General features: G+C 63.3%; 1 protein-coding gene across 1 annotated transcript in view; it reads left to right on the top strand.

The window, feature by feature from the left end:
* PLXNA1 (plexin A1) overlaps positions 1-14,716 on the top strand; it is a 43,644-nt gene that overhangs the window by 19,654 nt on the left and 9,274 nt on the right. Inside the window, exons 9-24 of the mRNA XM_047097056.1 lie at positions 715-915; positions 2,860-2,956; positions 3,027-3,220; positions 3,332-3,483; positions 3,582-3,702; positions 4,011-4,147; positions 5,105-5,272; positions 5,759-5,852; positions 6,049-6,288; positions 6,373-6,516; positions 6,819-7,053; positions 9,499-9,641; positions 11,161-11,417; positions 11,689-11,755; positions 14,288-14,434; positions 14,538-14,697. Of these exons, the coding sequence (XP_046953012.1) occupies positions 715-915; positions 2,860-2,956; positions 3,027-3,220; positions 3,332-3,483; positions 3,582-3,702; positions 4,011-4,147; positions 5,105-5,272; positions 5,759-5,852; positions 6,049-6,288; positions 6,373-6,516; positions 6,819-7,053; positions 9,499-9,641; positions 11,161-11,417; positions 11,689-11,755; positions 14,288-14,434; positions 14,538-14,697 (2,557 nt within the window). The remainder of the gene's footprint in view (positions 1-714; positions 916-2,859; positions 2,957-3,026; positions 3,221-3,331; positions 3,484-3,581; positions 3,703-4,010; positions 4,148-5,104; positions 5,273-5,758; positions 5,853-6,048; positions 6,289-6,372; positions 6,517-6,818; positions 7,054-9,498; positions 9,642-11,160; positions 11,418-11,688; positions 11,756-14,287; positions 14,435-14,537; positions 14,698-14,716) is intronic.

Raw genomic sequence — 14,716 nt, 5'->3', positions numbered from 1 at the left:
GAGGGGAGGGAGGGCATCCCTGCAGACCCGGCAGTTAGTGGCCATCCTGCCAGTCTGTCCCTGCCAGAGTCTGGGCCCCTCCTCAGGCCCCCAGAACCTCTGCAGAGCCAGTCCTGGGCCTGTGCCTGCCGTGGGAGCTGTTGCAGGGCTTGGGGATTATGGCCTGTTTTCAGCATCTCTATTTAAAGCCCAGCTCAGCATAGCTCCCGCGGGGCCTTCCCTTCCCGCGGCTCCTGCCGGCAGTGCTGCAAGGAAGCTGGGCCATTGCATCAGTTTGTTGCCCAAATGCTGGCCCTGGGGGCCCTGGGCTGTTTTTCTGCCCAGCTCTGGCTATTTTTACATGCTCCCTGGGCCCCCAGCTGTGAGCTCAAGCCCCAACGCCCCATGCTCAGCTGCTTCTGCCTCAAGGGCCTTTTCAGCTGTGGGCCAGATGGGGCTCCCTCGGTGCTGAACAGTGGGGTCCTAGCGTGCTGGGCAGGGCACTTGGGCCCGCAGGTGAGAGGGCCTATAGTATGTGGCCATAGTCTGGCTGGTGCAGAACTCAGGCCCCCTGCCTCCAGCCCTGCTGGCAGTTCCTGAGGTTTCAGTCCGCCAGTGTGTAAAATGGGCCCAGGGATGCCTGCCCGCAGGCTCTGTGCACAGACGGGGGTCTGGGCCGTAGTAGGGGGCACGCGCTCACACCCAGCCTTTCAGCCGAAGCCTTGTCGTCCCCAGGACTGCCCGCAGATCCTGCCCTCCACCCAGATCTACGTGCCGGTGGGCGTGGTGAAGCCCATCACCCTGGCCGCGCGCAACCTTCCGCAGCCGCAGTCGGGCCAGCGTGGGTACGAGTGCCTCTTCCACATCCCGGGGAACCCAGCCCGCGTCACTGCCCTGCGCTTCAACAGCTCCAGCCTGCAGTGCCAGAACTCCTCGGTGAGGCGGGGTGGCTCCTGGAGCCCTGTGTGCCGGACCGCGCCCATCACCCTCACGGCCTCAGGATCCGGTTTCTGCCCTTAGCGCGAAGGCGGTGCATAGTCAGGGGTGGCCGGGATGGCTCAGAAGGCACTCCAGGCTCGGCAGGCCGGGGCCACGGCCTCGGGTGCCCCCCGGGTGCGTGGGTGAGAGGGCTGCAGATGGAGATGTGCCAAGAGCCACCTGGACGACTGGCAGGTGCACGTCTCAGATGTGGGAGAGGATACTTAGAAACAGGGTGGGAAGTGCACGTGTGGCTTTGCGTGGGGTCTCCTGACGTGGGTGAGGAGGCCAGATTGGTGTGTGGGAACGCCCTCGTGCCACCTTCACCCGTGCTCCCAGGAGGGCCACCATCAGGGCGACAGTGACCGAGCGCTCAGCTCCTTTTGTGTGTCCTGTGGCCAGCACCAGAAAGCATTCACAGTGGCTGGTGCATCAGCTGGTGGTGTTGCCTCAGGGCCAGGAAGCAGCCGCGTTTGGAGTCCAGAACCTGATAGGGTCACGGTTCTAAAGCCTTTAGTCAAGTCCAGGGAGTTCAGTGATGGTGATCTCTGCAGAGCCAAGTCCTTCCCTGGCAGATGGGGCGGGGGGGGGGGGGGGGTGTTGCATGGTGGTCCGAAGGCCACTTGAGCTCTCCTCTGGCTGGCTCTGTGACTGCTAGCAGGCCTTAGTTTCCCTGTCTGTTCAGGAAGAGTGTCATCGGAGAGAATCCCAGGGGAGAGGCCTACGGTCAGAGGTGTGGCCTCCTGCTAATGGTGGTGACTCCTTGACCAGCACGTCATGTGTCCAGCGGGGTGGGCAGGGGGTCCCAGCAGCCTCCTGGGGGCAGGTTGCCACTTGGCCAGGCCCTGTGCCCTGCAGCTGGCCCAAGAGGTCCCTGCACCTTCCTGCCCTGTGCTTCCCATCCTCTCTCCTCACTCTGTCACGCCTTACACCTGCATCTCTCCAGGTCCTGTGGCCTGGCTGCTTCAACCCTCCCCTTGCTCTCCGGCCATCTGTTGGTGCCTCCCCTGCCCCATTTCTCTGCCGTCCCCGAGCCTCTGTCCCCTCCATCCTGCCCTCCCCCAACCCCCCGGCCCACATTTGTCTTTCCGGTGACTGTGTTGAAAGGGAAAAGGGAGTACCAGGGAATTTGATAGGATCCAATTAAATTCCTGCAGATAAAATAATGATGAATTGCTCTGGGATGGAGTGGAGGTCCTCAGCTGCAGAAAGTGGGACACAGCTGGGAGCGCCGGGCCCGGGCTCCCGGGGGAGGGGTATTGTCCCTGAGCCCAGCCCATCCAGGGATGGGGTGGGGGGCAGAGACTCACCTGCTGGTGCTTCCTGCTGGCCTGTGCCCAGAGCTCAGGGCACACATCTTACACCTCAGGGCAGGCCTGGTGTAGGGATTACTGAGTCCACTCAGCAGACAAAGAAACAGAGGTTCGTAGAGAACCCGTGACGCATAGCCAAGGGGGCCAGTTGGGGAGTTCTGATTTCCTGGTGGGGCAGACTGCAGGGGGAAGTGGGTGGTCACTCTGGAGTGTGTGCCTCATGTGGCTGCTGGGGACAGGGCCTTGGCTGGAGAGTGGGGATTCTGGCCACCAAGAAAAAACTCCCCGTGTGTGTGTGCACGCGCGTGCACATTTGGGCTGTGGTGGAGGGAGAGCTGCGTGTGACAGTTTAGCTCTCTAGGCTGGCTAGTGGGTGGGTGGCTCTCTGGGATTTCTGGGTCCAGTTTGGAAATGCCATTCTGGACAGGCAGAGCCCCTAGGCTCTGCCCTGCCAAGCCTGCTCCCAGGGGCCAGTCCCAGAGGTAGCCAGGAGGGGCATGCAGTCCCTGACTCACTGCCGTGGGCAGTGGCCCACGACCTCAGAGTCTAGGCTGTGCACGTGGCCTGACCGCCTGCCCTCTGCCCGCAGTATTCCTATGAGGGCAATGATGTCAGCGACCTGCCCGTGAACCTGTCGGTGGTGTGGAACGGTGACTTCGTCATCGACAACCCTCAGAACATCCAGGGTGAGCTGGGCGGGCTGTCTCGGAGGGTGGGGCTGAGGGTGGGCCGAGCTGACCGTGCCCCTCCCCGCAGCCCACCTCTACAAGTGCCCGGCCCTTCGAGAGAGCTGCGGCCTCTGCCTCAAGGCCGACCCGCGCTTTGAGTGCGGTTGGTGCGTGGCCGAACGCCGGTGCTCCCTGCGCCCCCACTGCCCCGCCGATGCACCTGCCGCCTGGATGCATGCCCGCCATGGCAGCAGCCGCTGCGCTGACCCCAAGATCCTTAAGGTAGGCAGGCCTGCCAGCCCTGGGCAGAGACACAGACCCCCCCACCCCCGGCTGCCTCCCGCGCAGGGCGTGGTGGTCCACACCCGTGTCCCAGCCTCGGCCTCTCCGCAGCTGTTCCCCGAGACGGGCCCGCGGCAAGGAGGCACACGGCTCACCATCACGGGTGAGAACCTGGGCCTGCGCTTTGAGGACGTGCGGCTGGGCGTGCGCGTGGGCAAGGTGCTGTGCAGCCCCGTGGAGAGCGAGTACATCAGTGCTGAGCAGTGAGTGCAGCCTGGCGGGCCCAGCGGGCAGGTGGGCAGGGGGTCCTGACACCTGGGCTGGACCCCACAGCCCGCTAAGGTCACCTGGTGCCCCCCAGGATCGTCTGCGAGATCGGGGACGCCAGCACAGTGCGATCTCATGATGCCCTAGTGGAGGTGTGCGTGCGAGACTGCTCTCCTCACTACCGGGCCTTGTCACCCAAGCGCTTCACCTTTGTGGTAAGCCCTTCCCGGCCTGGACCCCTGTCCTCCCCCAGTGGCTGAGGGGATCTGTGCAGGGGCTGGATTGAGCTCCCGGTCCTCCGTGGGCCCCCTCATCCAGCAACACCTTTGTTCTGGTCTCCCCTCAGCCTCCTGGTCTCCAGGGCCTAACTGCAGGTCCCCACTGCATACTTCGGGCCCTGACTGTGGGCCGTGCCTGGGAGCCCGTGAACACAGGGCCTGGGGCATGGCTGGGGGTGCAAGCAGGCCTCTGGCCCCAGAGCAGGCCTTCCTTGCACCTCATGCAAGTCCCTTCTTCCCCCTAGACTCCAACCTTCTATCGAGTGAGCCCTGCCCGAGGGCCTCTTTCCGGGGGCACCTGGATTGGCATCGAGGGCAGCCACCTGAACGCAGGCAGTGACGTGGCTGTGTCTGTTGGCGGCCGGCCCTGCTCCTTCTCCTGGTATGGGGTGCAGATGGGGGGTAGGGGGCCGGGGCAAGGCCTACCTTCCCTGGGTAGTGGTTGGTTCAGATGGCTGCATGCCCCCTCTTGTTGCCCAGGAAACAAGGGGGGGGGGTGTGGAGAGCCTGGTTGGGGTGATCACCATGGAAACCAGAGGCGGAGAGTGTTACCATGGAGACAGGCTACCTCTAGAGTGGGAAGGGCAGGGTGGGCAGTGTTGGGGGAGTGGGCGGGCCTGGACCCAAGGGAGGGGGGCACAACTGCCCTGTTCTGGGGGGTGAGGGGGATCCCTTGGGAACACAAGTATTTAAAAAAATTTTCTTAAGAGAGAAAAACGAAATCTTGACAAAAGCCCCGAGGCTTGAAGTGGATAATTTTAGATTAGGGATGATAATGGAACGGCCCTTTAAATATTTTCCTGCGGTAATTATCCGCTATCAGACTAATTATCGGTGTTTGCAGCCTTGCCGCAGGAGCGGGCCTGGCGGCTGCGGAGCCTCCTGGCTGTGCTGAAGGAGCCGAGGGGACAGGGACCCAGGTGCAGGCGGTGACCGGCTGGCTGCTTGGCGGGGGTGACCGAGCACCCCCACCACCCTGGCCGGTTCATTCTGCCTCCTCATGGCCCAGGCTTGGGGTGGCTCCGTTTTCAGATCAGGAGACAGCATGGAGGTGGGGCAGGGTGTGGGCATCCCTTCATGAGAGTTGGTGCTGAGCATGGCCCTCTGGGAGACATGCCCCCGGCCCTGAAGAAGGGCTGATGGGAAAGTGGCTGTAACAGTCATCAGCGACCAGGAGCAGGGCCTCGGGTGGCTCTGTGTCCCAGGTGGCCAGGCGAGGCCCGGGGAGGTCCAGTGACTTGCCCACTCACCTGTCTGTGATGGAGCCTAGACGCTTAGCCCACCTTAGAGGCAAGTTCTAGCACCTCCCTGCGCCCTCGCTGTCCCCTGGCCCCTCTAGGAGGAACTCCAGAGAGATCCGGTGTCTGACGCCCCCTGGGCAGAGCCCCGGCAGTGCACCCATCGTCATCAACATCAACCGTGCTCAGCTCACCAACCCTGAGGTGAAGTACAATTATACGGAGGACCCCACCATCCTGAAGATCGACCCTGAGTGGAGCATCAACAGGTGGGCCCCCCCAGCCCACCCCGAGCCCCAGCAGCTCCATCGGTCCTGTGTGGTGCCATTGAGGGTGGAGCTCCTGTACCCACCTCTCTCTCTTGCTTCTCAGCCTGGGTGGGGGTGGCTGAACCTGCTCTGTGCTGCCCGAGTCTGTCTCTGGGGGTGGGTGCGGAATAAAGGAAAAGTGAGTGAAGATGGAGACTGCTGCTGTGCCCTGGATGTGACAACTTGGTGTCTGTGTTAATCGAGGAAACAAACTCCTCTCTAAGCTCTGTGATGCTGCACTCTTCACGGTGCCCAGAGCCGCCCTCTCAGGACAGGGGACCCTGTCTGCTTTGAGATGTGGTGGCCGAAATCGGAGGTCCAGCACACAGGGGTTTTAACCTGTGAGCTGTCTTCGGGGGGCAGACTGGAGTGTCTGGCCCTACCCACGTGCACTGGACCTTGGCAGAAGTCCATCTTCCCCCTGTGACCCCCTACTCCGTCTTCTAGCGGAGGGACCCTCCTAACCATCACGGGCACCAACCTGGCCACTGTCCGTGAACCCCGCATCCGGGCCAAGTATGGAGGCGTTGAGAGGGAGAACGTGAGTCCTTGAGGGATCCCTCGTAGCTCGTGCCACTGTGGGGGGGTGCGTGGACCCCAGGGAAGGAAGCGGCCCTACCCGGCCGGGTGGGGAGCCCCACATGCAGGGGAGGCCGCAGCCCCTCGGCCCTGCTGGGGGCGGGGGGGTCTGACTCTGTGGGGAGCGGCCAGCCCAGCCTCCGTGCCTGTGTCCCCAGAGCTGCCTGGTATACAACGACACCACCATGGTGTGCCGTGCCCCGTCAGTGGACAACCCTACGCGTAGCCCGCCAGAGCTGGGGGAGCGGCCCGATGAGCTGGGCTTCATCATGGACGACGTGCGTGCCCTGCTGGTGCTCAACTCCTCTTCCTTCCTCTACTACCCGGACCCTGTGCTGGAGCCACTCAGCCCCACGGGCCTCCTGGAACTGAAGCCCAGCTCCCCACTCATCCTCAAGGTGGGCCGGAGTCAGCGGGTGGTGGCACTGGGTGGCGGGGCTTGCGGGGCAGTGGGGCTCTCTGGCTCATGCCCACGCCCACAGGGCCGGAACCTCCTGCCACCTGCGCCCGGCAACTCGCGGCTCAACTACACGGTGCTCATCGGCTCCACACCCTGCGCCCTCACCGTGTCAGAGACCCAGCTGCTCTGCGAGTCCCCCAACCTCACGGGGCAGCACAAGGTCACGGTGCGTCCACGGCCCGCCCATCATCCGTGATCCAGCCCCAGCTCTGGTCTCTTGGGCACCTGCCTTTGACCCCCTGACCCTGCCTCCCCAGGGCAACGCCAACTTTGTGGCTGAGCCCCAGACTCACCTGTGGCCCAGAGGGAGCCCATCTCAACCCTCGCCCAGCCCTGGTGCCCCTGGGTGGGCGCAGCACCTGCCCGGACTCCCCACGTCCCCGCCACTCAGCGAGCGTGGTACCAGGGGCCCTCCAGAGCTCCGTGTGGGCGAGGGGCCTCCTGAGCAGCCTGCACCCCCACCCACAGGTCCGGGCTGGTGGCTTCGAATTCTCTCCAGGGATGCTGCAGGTGTACTCAGACAGCCTGCTGACCCTGCCTGCCATCGTTGGCATTGGCGGGGGCGGAGGCCTCCTGCTGCTGGTCATCGTGGCTGTGCTCATCGCCTACAAGCGCAAGTCTCGGGACGCCGACCGCACCCTCAAGCGGCTGCAGCTACAGATGGACAACCTGGAGTCCCGCGTGGCTCTGGAGTGCAAGGAAGGTGTGTGGCCGGGAGGGAGGGGAGGGGCCTTGCTGCAGCTGCTGCCACCTGCAAGCCAGGCCCCGTCCTCTGCACTGACTCTGCTTGGTTTTCAACGTTGCCGACACCTTTGTCGTGCCATGCTCGGTCTCAGGCAGGTGGGCGAGGGCCTGACGGGCTCTGGGGTGAGTACAGCCTCCGTGAGTGCTGCTTGAGACGCAGACTCTGGAGCCAGAGCGCCTGCATTTATGACCCTTCTTGGTGGCAGGACCTTGAACAGGCATCCAGCCTTCTTGTGTCTCAGATTACTCATCAGCAGGATGGGCGTGGTGACCGTCTGTGGGGCCAGGCACGGCACCAAGGAGGGGCCCTGTCTTTAGGCCCTCAGCACATGCAGACCTTGGTTGGCACTGATCTTTGTCCTCGAGGGGCTGTCTCGGGAATTCTCGGGAATTGGGCCACAGCCCAGCCTCTTAAGGAGGGGCATGTGTCCCTTATGACCCTGCTGTGTGAGTGGTGGAAGTCAGCTCAGAGAGTCTCCGGCAGGGAGACATCGCGTAGGCTCTCGCGCAGGGAAGGTCCGGGGTGCGGCTGACTTCCAACACCGGTTCCTGTGTCTTCAGGCGTCTCTCCCTGTGGGGACGGGGCCGGCACCACGGGCAAGCTCAGCTTCCCCACTGGGCCCGGCTCTGCCCGATCCCTGACGCCAGTCCTGGTCATATGCCCCACTTCCCTGAAGCCCCCAACGGAGAGTGGGCAGACCCCAAGGGCAGGAGGGGGGTTCCCCGGAGAGTGGGATGGGTTCTGGCAGGCAGGGGCTGCAGGCGTCCGAGAAATGTGAGCTGTGGGGCTCAGGGGTCTGCGGGAAAGGCCAGGGTGGCGGCCCCCAAGCTGGAACGGGGGGATGGCGCCCCATCTCTGTCCTGTGGGTCCCAGAGAGGCCAGTGTGCCCAATCACAGACTCATCCCTGGCACAGCAGACACTGCCACACCTGCTCGTGTGTCAAGCGTGCTGCTGCTACAGGGTGGATGCATGGGGGTTGAGTGCCAGCAGCAGAGAGGTGGGCGCTCAGGCCAGGGCCTGCGCGGAGCCCTCCCTGGTGGCCCAGGATGGAGACCCTGGGCTGCGCAGCAGCCGCTTGAGGGGGTGGGTTCAGCTGCTGTGTGTGCTCGGGGCTCTAGGCAGCAGCCTTGGCCGGTGATGGCCATCCCCGAACCTGGTCGGCTTCTCTGGCTCGTGTGAGGTGGTGACACCTGGGCCCTGGACCAGCCTGGGATGGCCCCCCATCTCCTCGTGGCCCCTGGCCTGCCGCCTCCTCAGGGAAGTTGGGGCTGTTACGAGAGGCGGATAGAGCTGCGCTAACAGCGATCGACGGGTGAGGGATCCAACTTTTTGCAGATGGCCAGCCCATAGTTCTGGGAGGCAGGTGGTGGGAGTGCACCTGTTCGGGGCATGAGGAAAGGGAGCCGAGTGGTAGACAGAGTGTGAGGCCCGGTGGGTGACTGCTGCATGGGACCCTCAGGCCTGCTGCAGGCCTGGTATTGGGCTGTTCATAACTCCACCCAGCCCAGAGTGTCGCGTTTGCCTGGGACCTCTGCTTGGCTGAGAACCAGTCCCATGGGACCCAGGCAGGTGTGTGGGGCTTGGGTGGGAGACAGGTGGCCCGGGCGGGGGCCAGGATTAGGAACTCTGCAGGTGGGGTTCTCTTGGGGGTGAGGCAACCGTGTGCTGAGGCCAGCGTGCAGGGGGCCTTCATCTGCCGGCACCATGTGGGTGCAGCGGCCGGCAGGCGCTCCAGGGCCAGCGGTCCCCGGCAGATGAAGGTCCCTGCTCTGAATTAAACCTGCCAGCCATCCCCCAGAGCCCGTCTAGCATTCCTCTGGCTCCGGATCAGATAGTGCCTCCCTCGGGCTGTTGCAGAGCAGACACCTCACAGCTCTGGAATGTTCTGTTGAGGCCTGCCCCTGCCCTGCCTGCCTTTGTTTCTGAAAGAAGCAGAGTTGCCCGGAGCAGGTCGGGTAGTGTAGAGGGCCCGGCGGTCAGCGTTCATGCATGTGGTGGCGTGGAGGGCTCGGGGCCTAGGGAGAGCCTCCTGCCTCTCGTACCTGGCCCCATCCCTTCTCTTACCAGAAGCTGAGACAGAAGAGCCACGGGGTGATGTGCCCCCCAGGGTGGTGGGGAGAGCCGCCACCCACAGTCTCCTGGCCCCCAAGCTCCCGCGTTAGATACGAGGAGCCCCTCCCACCTCGGCCCCAGGCTGAGTACCTTCTCTGCTGTTGTCTTGGTTAATCCTGTGACACGTCAGAGGGACAGAGAGTTTTTATCTGTGTTTGGACTGGGAAAACTGAGGAGTTTCCGGACGGTCACCCAGCCAGCAAGTAGCAGAGCTAGAGTATGAGCCTGGCCCTGCGGGTGGGAGCGCTGGGGCTCTTGGGCACCTGCTCTGACACCTCGTCTGGCTGTAGCCTTTGCAGAGCTGCAGACGGACATCCACGAGCTGACCAACGACCTGGATGGTGCCGGCATCCCGTTCCTCGACTACCGGACATATGCCATGCGGGTGCTCTTCCCCGGGATTGAGGACCACCCAGTGCTCAAGGAGATGGAGGTGGGCTGTCGTCTGGGGCTCGCTGGCACCTCTGCCCGCTCCTGGAGCTCCTGGGTCCTGGTGGATGGCCTGGGAACCCTGGGGGGTGGCTCACACCTGTCGGGTGGGGGCGCTGGGAGGCAAGACCCTTGGCTTCCTTTAGTGCTTCGGCAGTGGCGGGGGGATGCGCCTGGCGGGCGTCTGGGGTCAGGGCCAGGCTTCATCCCAGCCGGCCACCTTGGCTGGGGCCTGGGCTCACTGGGTCCTGCCTCTATTTTACGAAGTCCTTTAGCACACTGGGTACCACCTGTAGCTCACCCATCCCGTCTCCTGGCTGGTTCTGGATGCCGAGCTTCTCTGGGCAGGGGGCTGCTGCCGTGCGTGCTGGGAGGTGTGGGTGCCTAGCTAGAGTTTGCATGGGCGTTTGGGGTGAGTGTGTGGCGCTCAGAGAGCCGGGCTCTGCTCTGTAGGTGTTGGCAGTGCTCAGACTCTTGGCATGAGCTTACTGAGGGCGAGAGGGCTGGCCCCAAAGTCCTCTCGGGGCCCCCAGCGGCAGGCCAGGAGCCCAGGCCCCAGCTAGGAACAGGCAGGGGGCTCGGTAAGTTGGCCTGGTCATGCTGTCCGGCTGAGGGGGTCCCATCTGCACACTTTGGATGTTGGGGAACCCACTCCCGATCGTAGCTCTGTCGGCTGGGCATTCCCTCCTCTGCTGTGCCCGAATGGGCCTTCCTATCAGTCTGGCTCCGGCCCGGGGCTGCCGTGGGCTGCTCATCACCTCCTCGCCTCCTCATCCCTGCAATTGCTGCCACGTCAAGGGTTCCACGTGCTCTACCGGGTCTGTTTCCCAATGTTGCCATCCACCGTGTTGGTCTTGCTGCCCTCGTAGACTGTGCATTCTATTTGAGTCTTGTCACTTGTCTGCCTGGGCTGGGAGCACGTGTCCCTGGCAGCCCTTGGTATAGCCTTGTGGGGAATCTCCTATACTGACAAGCCTTGGTGTAGATAAGAGAGAGTAGGGACCCTGGAGCCAGCCATGCCTATGTTCCGTCCTTTTCCCCCCGCACTTCCATGCTGTGTGGCCCTGAACAAGCCTCTTTCTTTTCTGGATTTCGTTGTCTTCCTCTGTGAAGGGGGGAAGGTGGTTTCTGCCTTGGCGGTTGTGGGTGCAGAGTGAGACCACGGCCATACTTTGCTGGCGCCCAGCAGATGGGTGGTTGAGTCCAGCTTTCTCTTAGCTACAAGAGCTAGGGCTGCAGGAGGTGGCCGTCCCAGAGTCTGGCTGCAAAGAGGGTGGCCCTGGTTCTCCACCTCCCACTGACAGTGGTATGCCCTGGTCTGTGCCCGCGGTGGGCGACTCAGCTGCCGGGCCATATCCATTCTGCCGAGGACAGTTGAGGCCCAGGGACCTGTCAGGGCAACGTGTCCCCCGCCTTCAAGGCCTGCTCTCTGGCCCTGCCCTCAGCCCCTCAGCCAGAAGGTCTGCATCCAGGCTGGGTGTCCCTCTGGGTCTGAGTGGGCCTGTGGCCTGCCCCTCTCCCAGGTGCAGGCCAACGTGGAAAAGTCGCTGACGCTGTTCGGGCAGCTGCTCACCAAGAAGCACTTCCTGCTGACCTTCATCCGCACGCTGGAGGCCCAGCGCAGCTTTTCCATGCGAGACCGCGGGAACGTGGCCTCACTCATCATGACGGCCCTGCAGGGCGAGATGGAGTATGCCACGGGTGTGCTCAAGCAGCTGCTGTCCGACCTCATCGAGAAGAACCTGGAGAGCAAGAATCACCCCAAGCTGCTGCTGCGGCGGTGAGCCCACAGGCCCGGGGGCCTAGCTGTCGCGTCAGGCACGGGGATCCTACTCCAGGGCACGCCGCACTGGCCCCCATCGGTGCCAAGGCAGAGCTGTCCCTGTTCAGAGGCCTGGCTCTGGGGGCAGGGGCTGGGGTCTCCATGGCAGTCCCCCAGTTGCCTGACGCCTGGGGTGCCTCTCGGGGCCTGACCTTCAGCTCCACGGGCGGCGGGTGGGGTGGGCACAGCGGCCCAAGTTAAGCCATCCCTGTCCATGTTGTGCCCCCAGGACCGAATCAGTGGCGGAGAAGATGCTGACCAACTGGTTTACCTTCCTTTTATACAAATTCCTGAAGGTAGGTGGGTGCCAGGGAGGAGAGGATGTCTGAGGCAGGGTGCCAGGCAGGTGAATGGGTTCAAGGGAAAAGGGAGAGAGCGGGACAGGCAGGTGGGGAGGGTGGGGGTCTCAGTCCAGCGTGGCTCATCAGGTCTCAGCACGAACTCTCCAAGGACATGTGTCCGTTGGCCTTTTTCCTCCTCCTGGAGGCTGTCCACACCTCGCCCAGCCCCAAAGCCTCTGTGGTGATCTGTTTGGGGGCCCACGGCTGGCATCTGGCTGAGCTGGAGTTTGGATACAAGCCCAGGTCTCTGTAGCTGAGCCCATGGCCCAGAGCCAAGGATGGAGAGGACACCTGGGCAGCACCTGGTGCTGGCCAGCCTGGCGAGGCTCCTGGGGGCTCCCGTTGGCCCCTGTCGTGGGGAGAGGGTGGCTGTCTGGGCTTCCTCTGTGGTTGCCTGGACAGGCCGCTGCAGCTGGGGAGAGCCCCCCACCCTTGGGAGACGAGCCCTGAAGGCCTGTGGCCAGCCTCAGAGTGGGGCAGAGGCTACATACGGGCCCTGGTGGATTTTGTTCCGAGTGTAAGTAGTTGGACTGGTCCCCTGTGCTTTAGAAACAAGATGATTTGGACCCAAGCGTCTGGTTTCCCTTAAAATCTGAAGGCTTGGCAGACGGGCCCACAGTCTTGAGAGGTGGGGGTTGGTGGGGCCCTGGTGCAGCCCGGTGTGCATGGTTTGTGTGTGCCCCACCTGGTGTCTGGTTGATGCTCTGCAGGTGGCCGAGGTCATGGGCAGCCCAGTGGCTGCTGGGTGGCAGGGGTCGTGCTGGCACGGGCGGCCTGGGGCTGAATTTTGCCCAGAGCAAATTCTTGGCCCTGACTGGGGAGAGAGGTGTGGATTGGAAATGGGAACAGGTGCAAGAGGGGCAGGGGGTCAAGGGGACGAGGGATTTGAGCAAAGTCCTGAAGGAAGGGAAGGAGTTAGCCGGACAGAGGAAGCAAGGGCCCTGAGATGGGTGCCAGGTCCAGCAAGAGTGGTCTGGGGGAGCCTGGCTGAGGCTTGTGCAGTGGGGGCCACAGCAGGAGGTGACAACAGCAGTCTCAAAGTGACCTTATCGTAGCCGGTGATGGAGTTGTGCATTTCCCGTAAAAATGCAGTTCTGTTCAGACCACATCTGGTATACTTCCGTGCTCGTTAGGCTATGTTCTAGAAGCCAAGAGAAGCAAGGGTTAGAGAGTGCAGACAGCTGGTGTTGAGGCCTGTCTCAGTGCCTCCCTGTCTGACCCCAGTTCTGCACACCCAGAGAAAGGGGTCTCATTTTGACATACGGTTTGAGAACCTAGGTTGGGTGTGTGTTGTGTGTGGTTCCAGTGGCGGGTCAAGCCCCACAGGACACTACAGGCAGACGGACTGGGCGGGGGGCGGGGTGCAGTCTGCGGGTGGTGCTTTGGGCTCGCAGGCTGGTGCTGCTTTGTGCAGGGGTGGGGATAAGGGTGTAGTGAACAGAGGGAGAGGGAGGCCGGATCTACTTGGAGCGCTCCCCCTTCTGATTCACTGTGCACGTGAGGGAGCGTGCTGAGCACGAGGAGATGGCCCAGGGCCACAAGGGGGGAGGTGGCCACGCTGGGGCTACCCGCCCATACCCGTGGCAAGGAGGGGCACCCGAGACTGGCCCCGGGCTGCTTCTGTCCACAGTGAAGGCCTGAGGGAGGAATTTCTGGTTGTAGGAACGGGCAGGTGCAGAAGGTGGGGACACGCTTGGTTGGAGGAGTAGGAGGTGGCCTTGGTGGCTGCGGTGTGGGGAGCTCGAGGGCACGTGGTCAGAGGCAGGGGCAAAGCAGACTTCTGCCGAGTGCCGATGGACCACCTCGGGTTGTCTTGGCCGTGGACTCCAGGTCCCGCGGGGCCGGTGAGTTGCTGCTCTGGGTCAGTAAGTCTGCACCTGTGACCTCATTGGCCTTGTGTCCTCAAGTAGTGGAAGGAGGGGCAGTGGGCCCCCGACATCTGACAGATCACCGTCAGACATAGCATTGTGTGGCATAGGGTCCACCAGGCCTCGGGCCATGGGGGTGGGACTGGGAGCCTGGGCTCCATCCTGGGTGTGGTGCTGGCTGCCACGGTCTGGCTCTGGTGAGTGGGGCTGGGGGCTGGCGTGTTGGTCCCACTGAGGCCTGATGTGGGGGGAGGCTTCAGGGTGGAGTCGACTGGCCTCCGTCTTCTTTTGGCGGAAAGGCGGCTCGGCCACATGGTATTCTTCTCCGTGTGCTCCTGACCCTTGTGGCTGAGGCCCCATTAGAATTTTCGCTTTGAAGTTCTCAGGGGCAGCTGGGCTGTTGCTTAACTTATTTATTCTCTTGCACAGTCTTCACTGGGCTCTGGAGCCAGGGTTCCCCTTGCCTCCCAGAAAATTTGGAAACGTTGCTCGTTTCTCCTTGTGGGACGCGTGCTCACAAACGCACCAGAAGCGGGGGGGGGGGGGGGGGCAGAAGGTGGGGGCAGGGGCAGGGGCGACGTGTCCTGGAAACCCCCTGACGCCCGTCCGCCTGCTACAGGAGTGTGCAGGAGAGCCCCTCTTCATGCTCTACTGCGCCATCAAGCAGCAGATGGAGAAGGGCCCCATCGACGCCATCACCGGTGAGGCCCGCTACTCCCTGAGTGAGGACAAGCTCATCCGGCAGCAGATCGACTACAAGACACTGGTGAGCGCGAACCCAGCCGTCCCGTCCAGCCCCGGCCCCTCGGCGCGCCCCCGCACGGCCTGCCCCAGGAGAGCTGGGGGTTGACGCCCCTCCCCGCCCGCAGACCCTGAACTGTGTGAACCCCGAGAACGAGAATGCTCCCGAAGTGCCAGTGAAGGGACTGAACTGTGACACGGTGACGCAGGTTAAGGAGAAGCTGCTGGACGCCGTGTACAAGGGCGTGCCCTACTCCCAGCGGCCAAAGGCTGGGGACATGGACCTGGGTGAGCCCTGGAGGGGCCC

Source organism: Lynx rufus, unplaced genomic scaffold, assembly GCF_022079265.1.
Source record: "Lynx rufus isolate CCGP_SWC_20201006 ecotype Redwood Valley unplaced genomic scaffold, mLynRuf1.p SCAF_4, whole genome shotgun sequence".
NCBI classification, from domain to species: domain Eukaryota; kingdom Metazoa; phylum Chordata; class Mammalia; order Carnivora; family Felidae; genus Lynx; species Lynx rufus.
The sequence above is the reverse complement of the archived record's forward strand: the minus strand, read 5'-3'. Positions and strand labels throughout refer to the sequence as shown.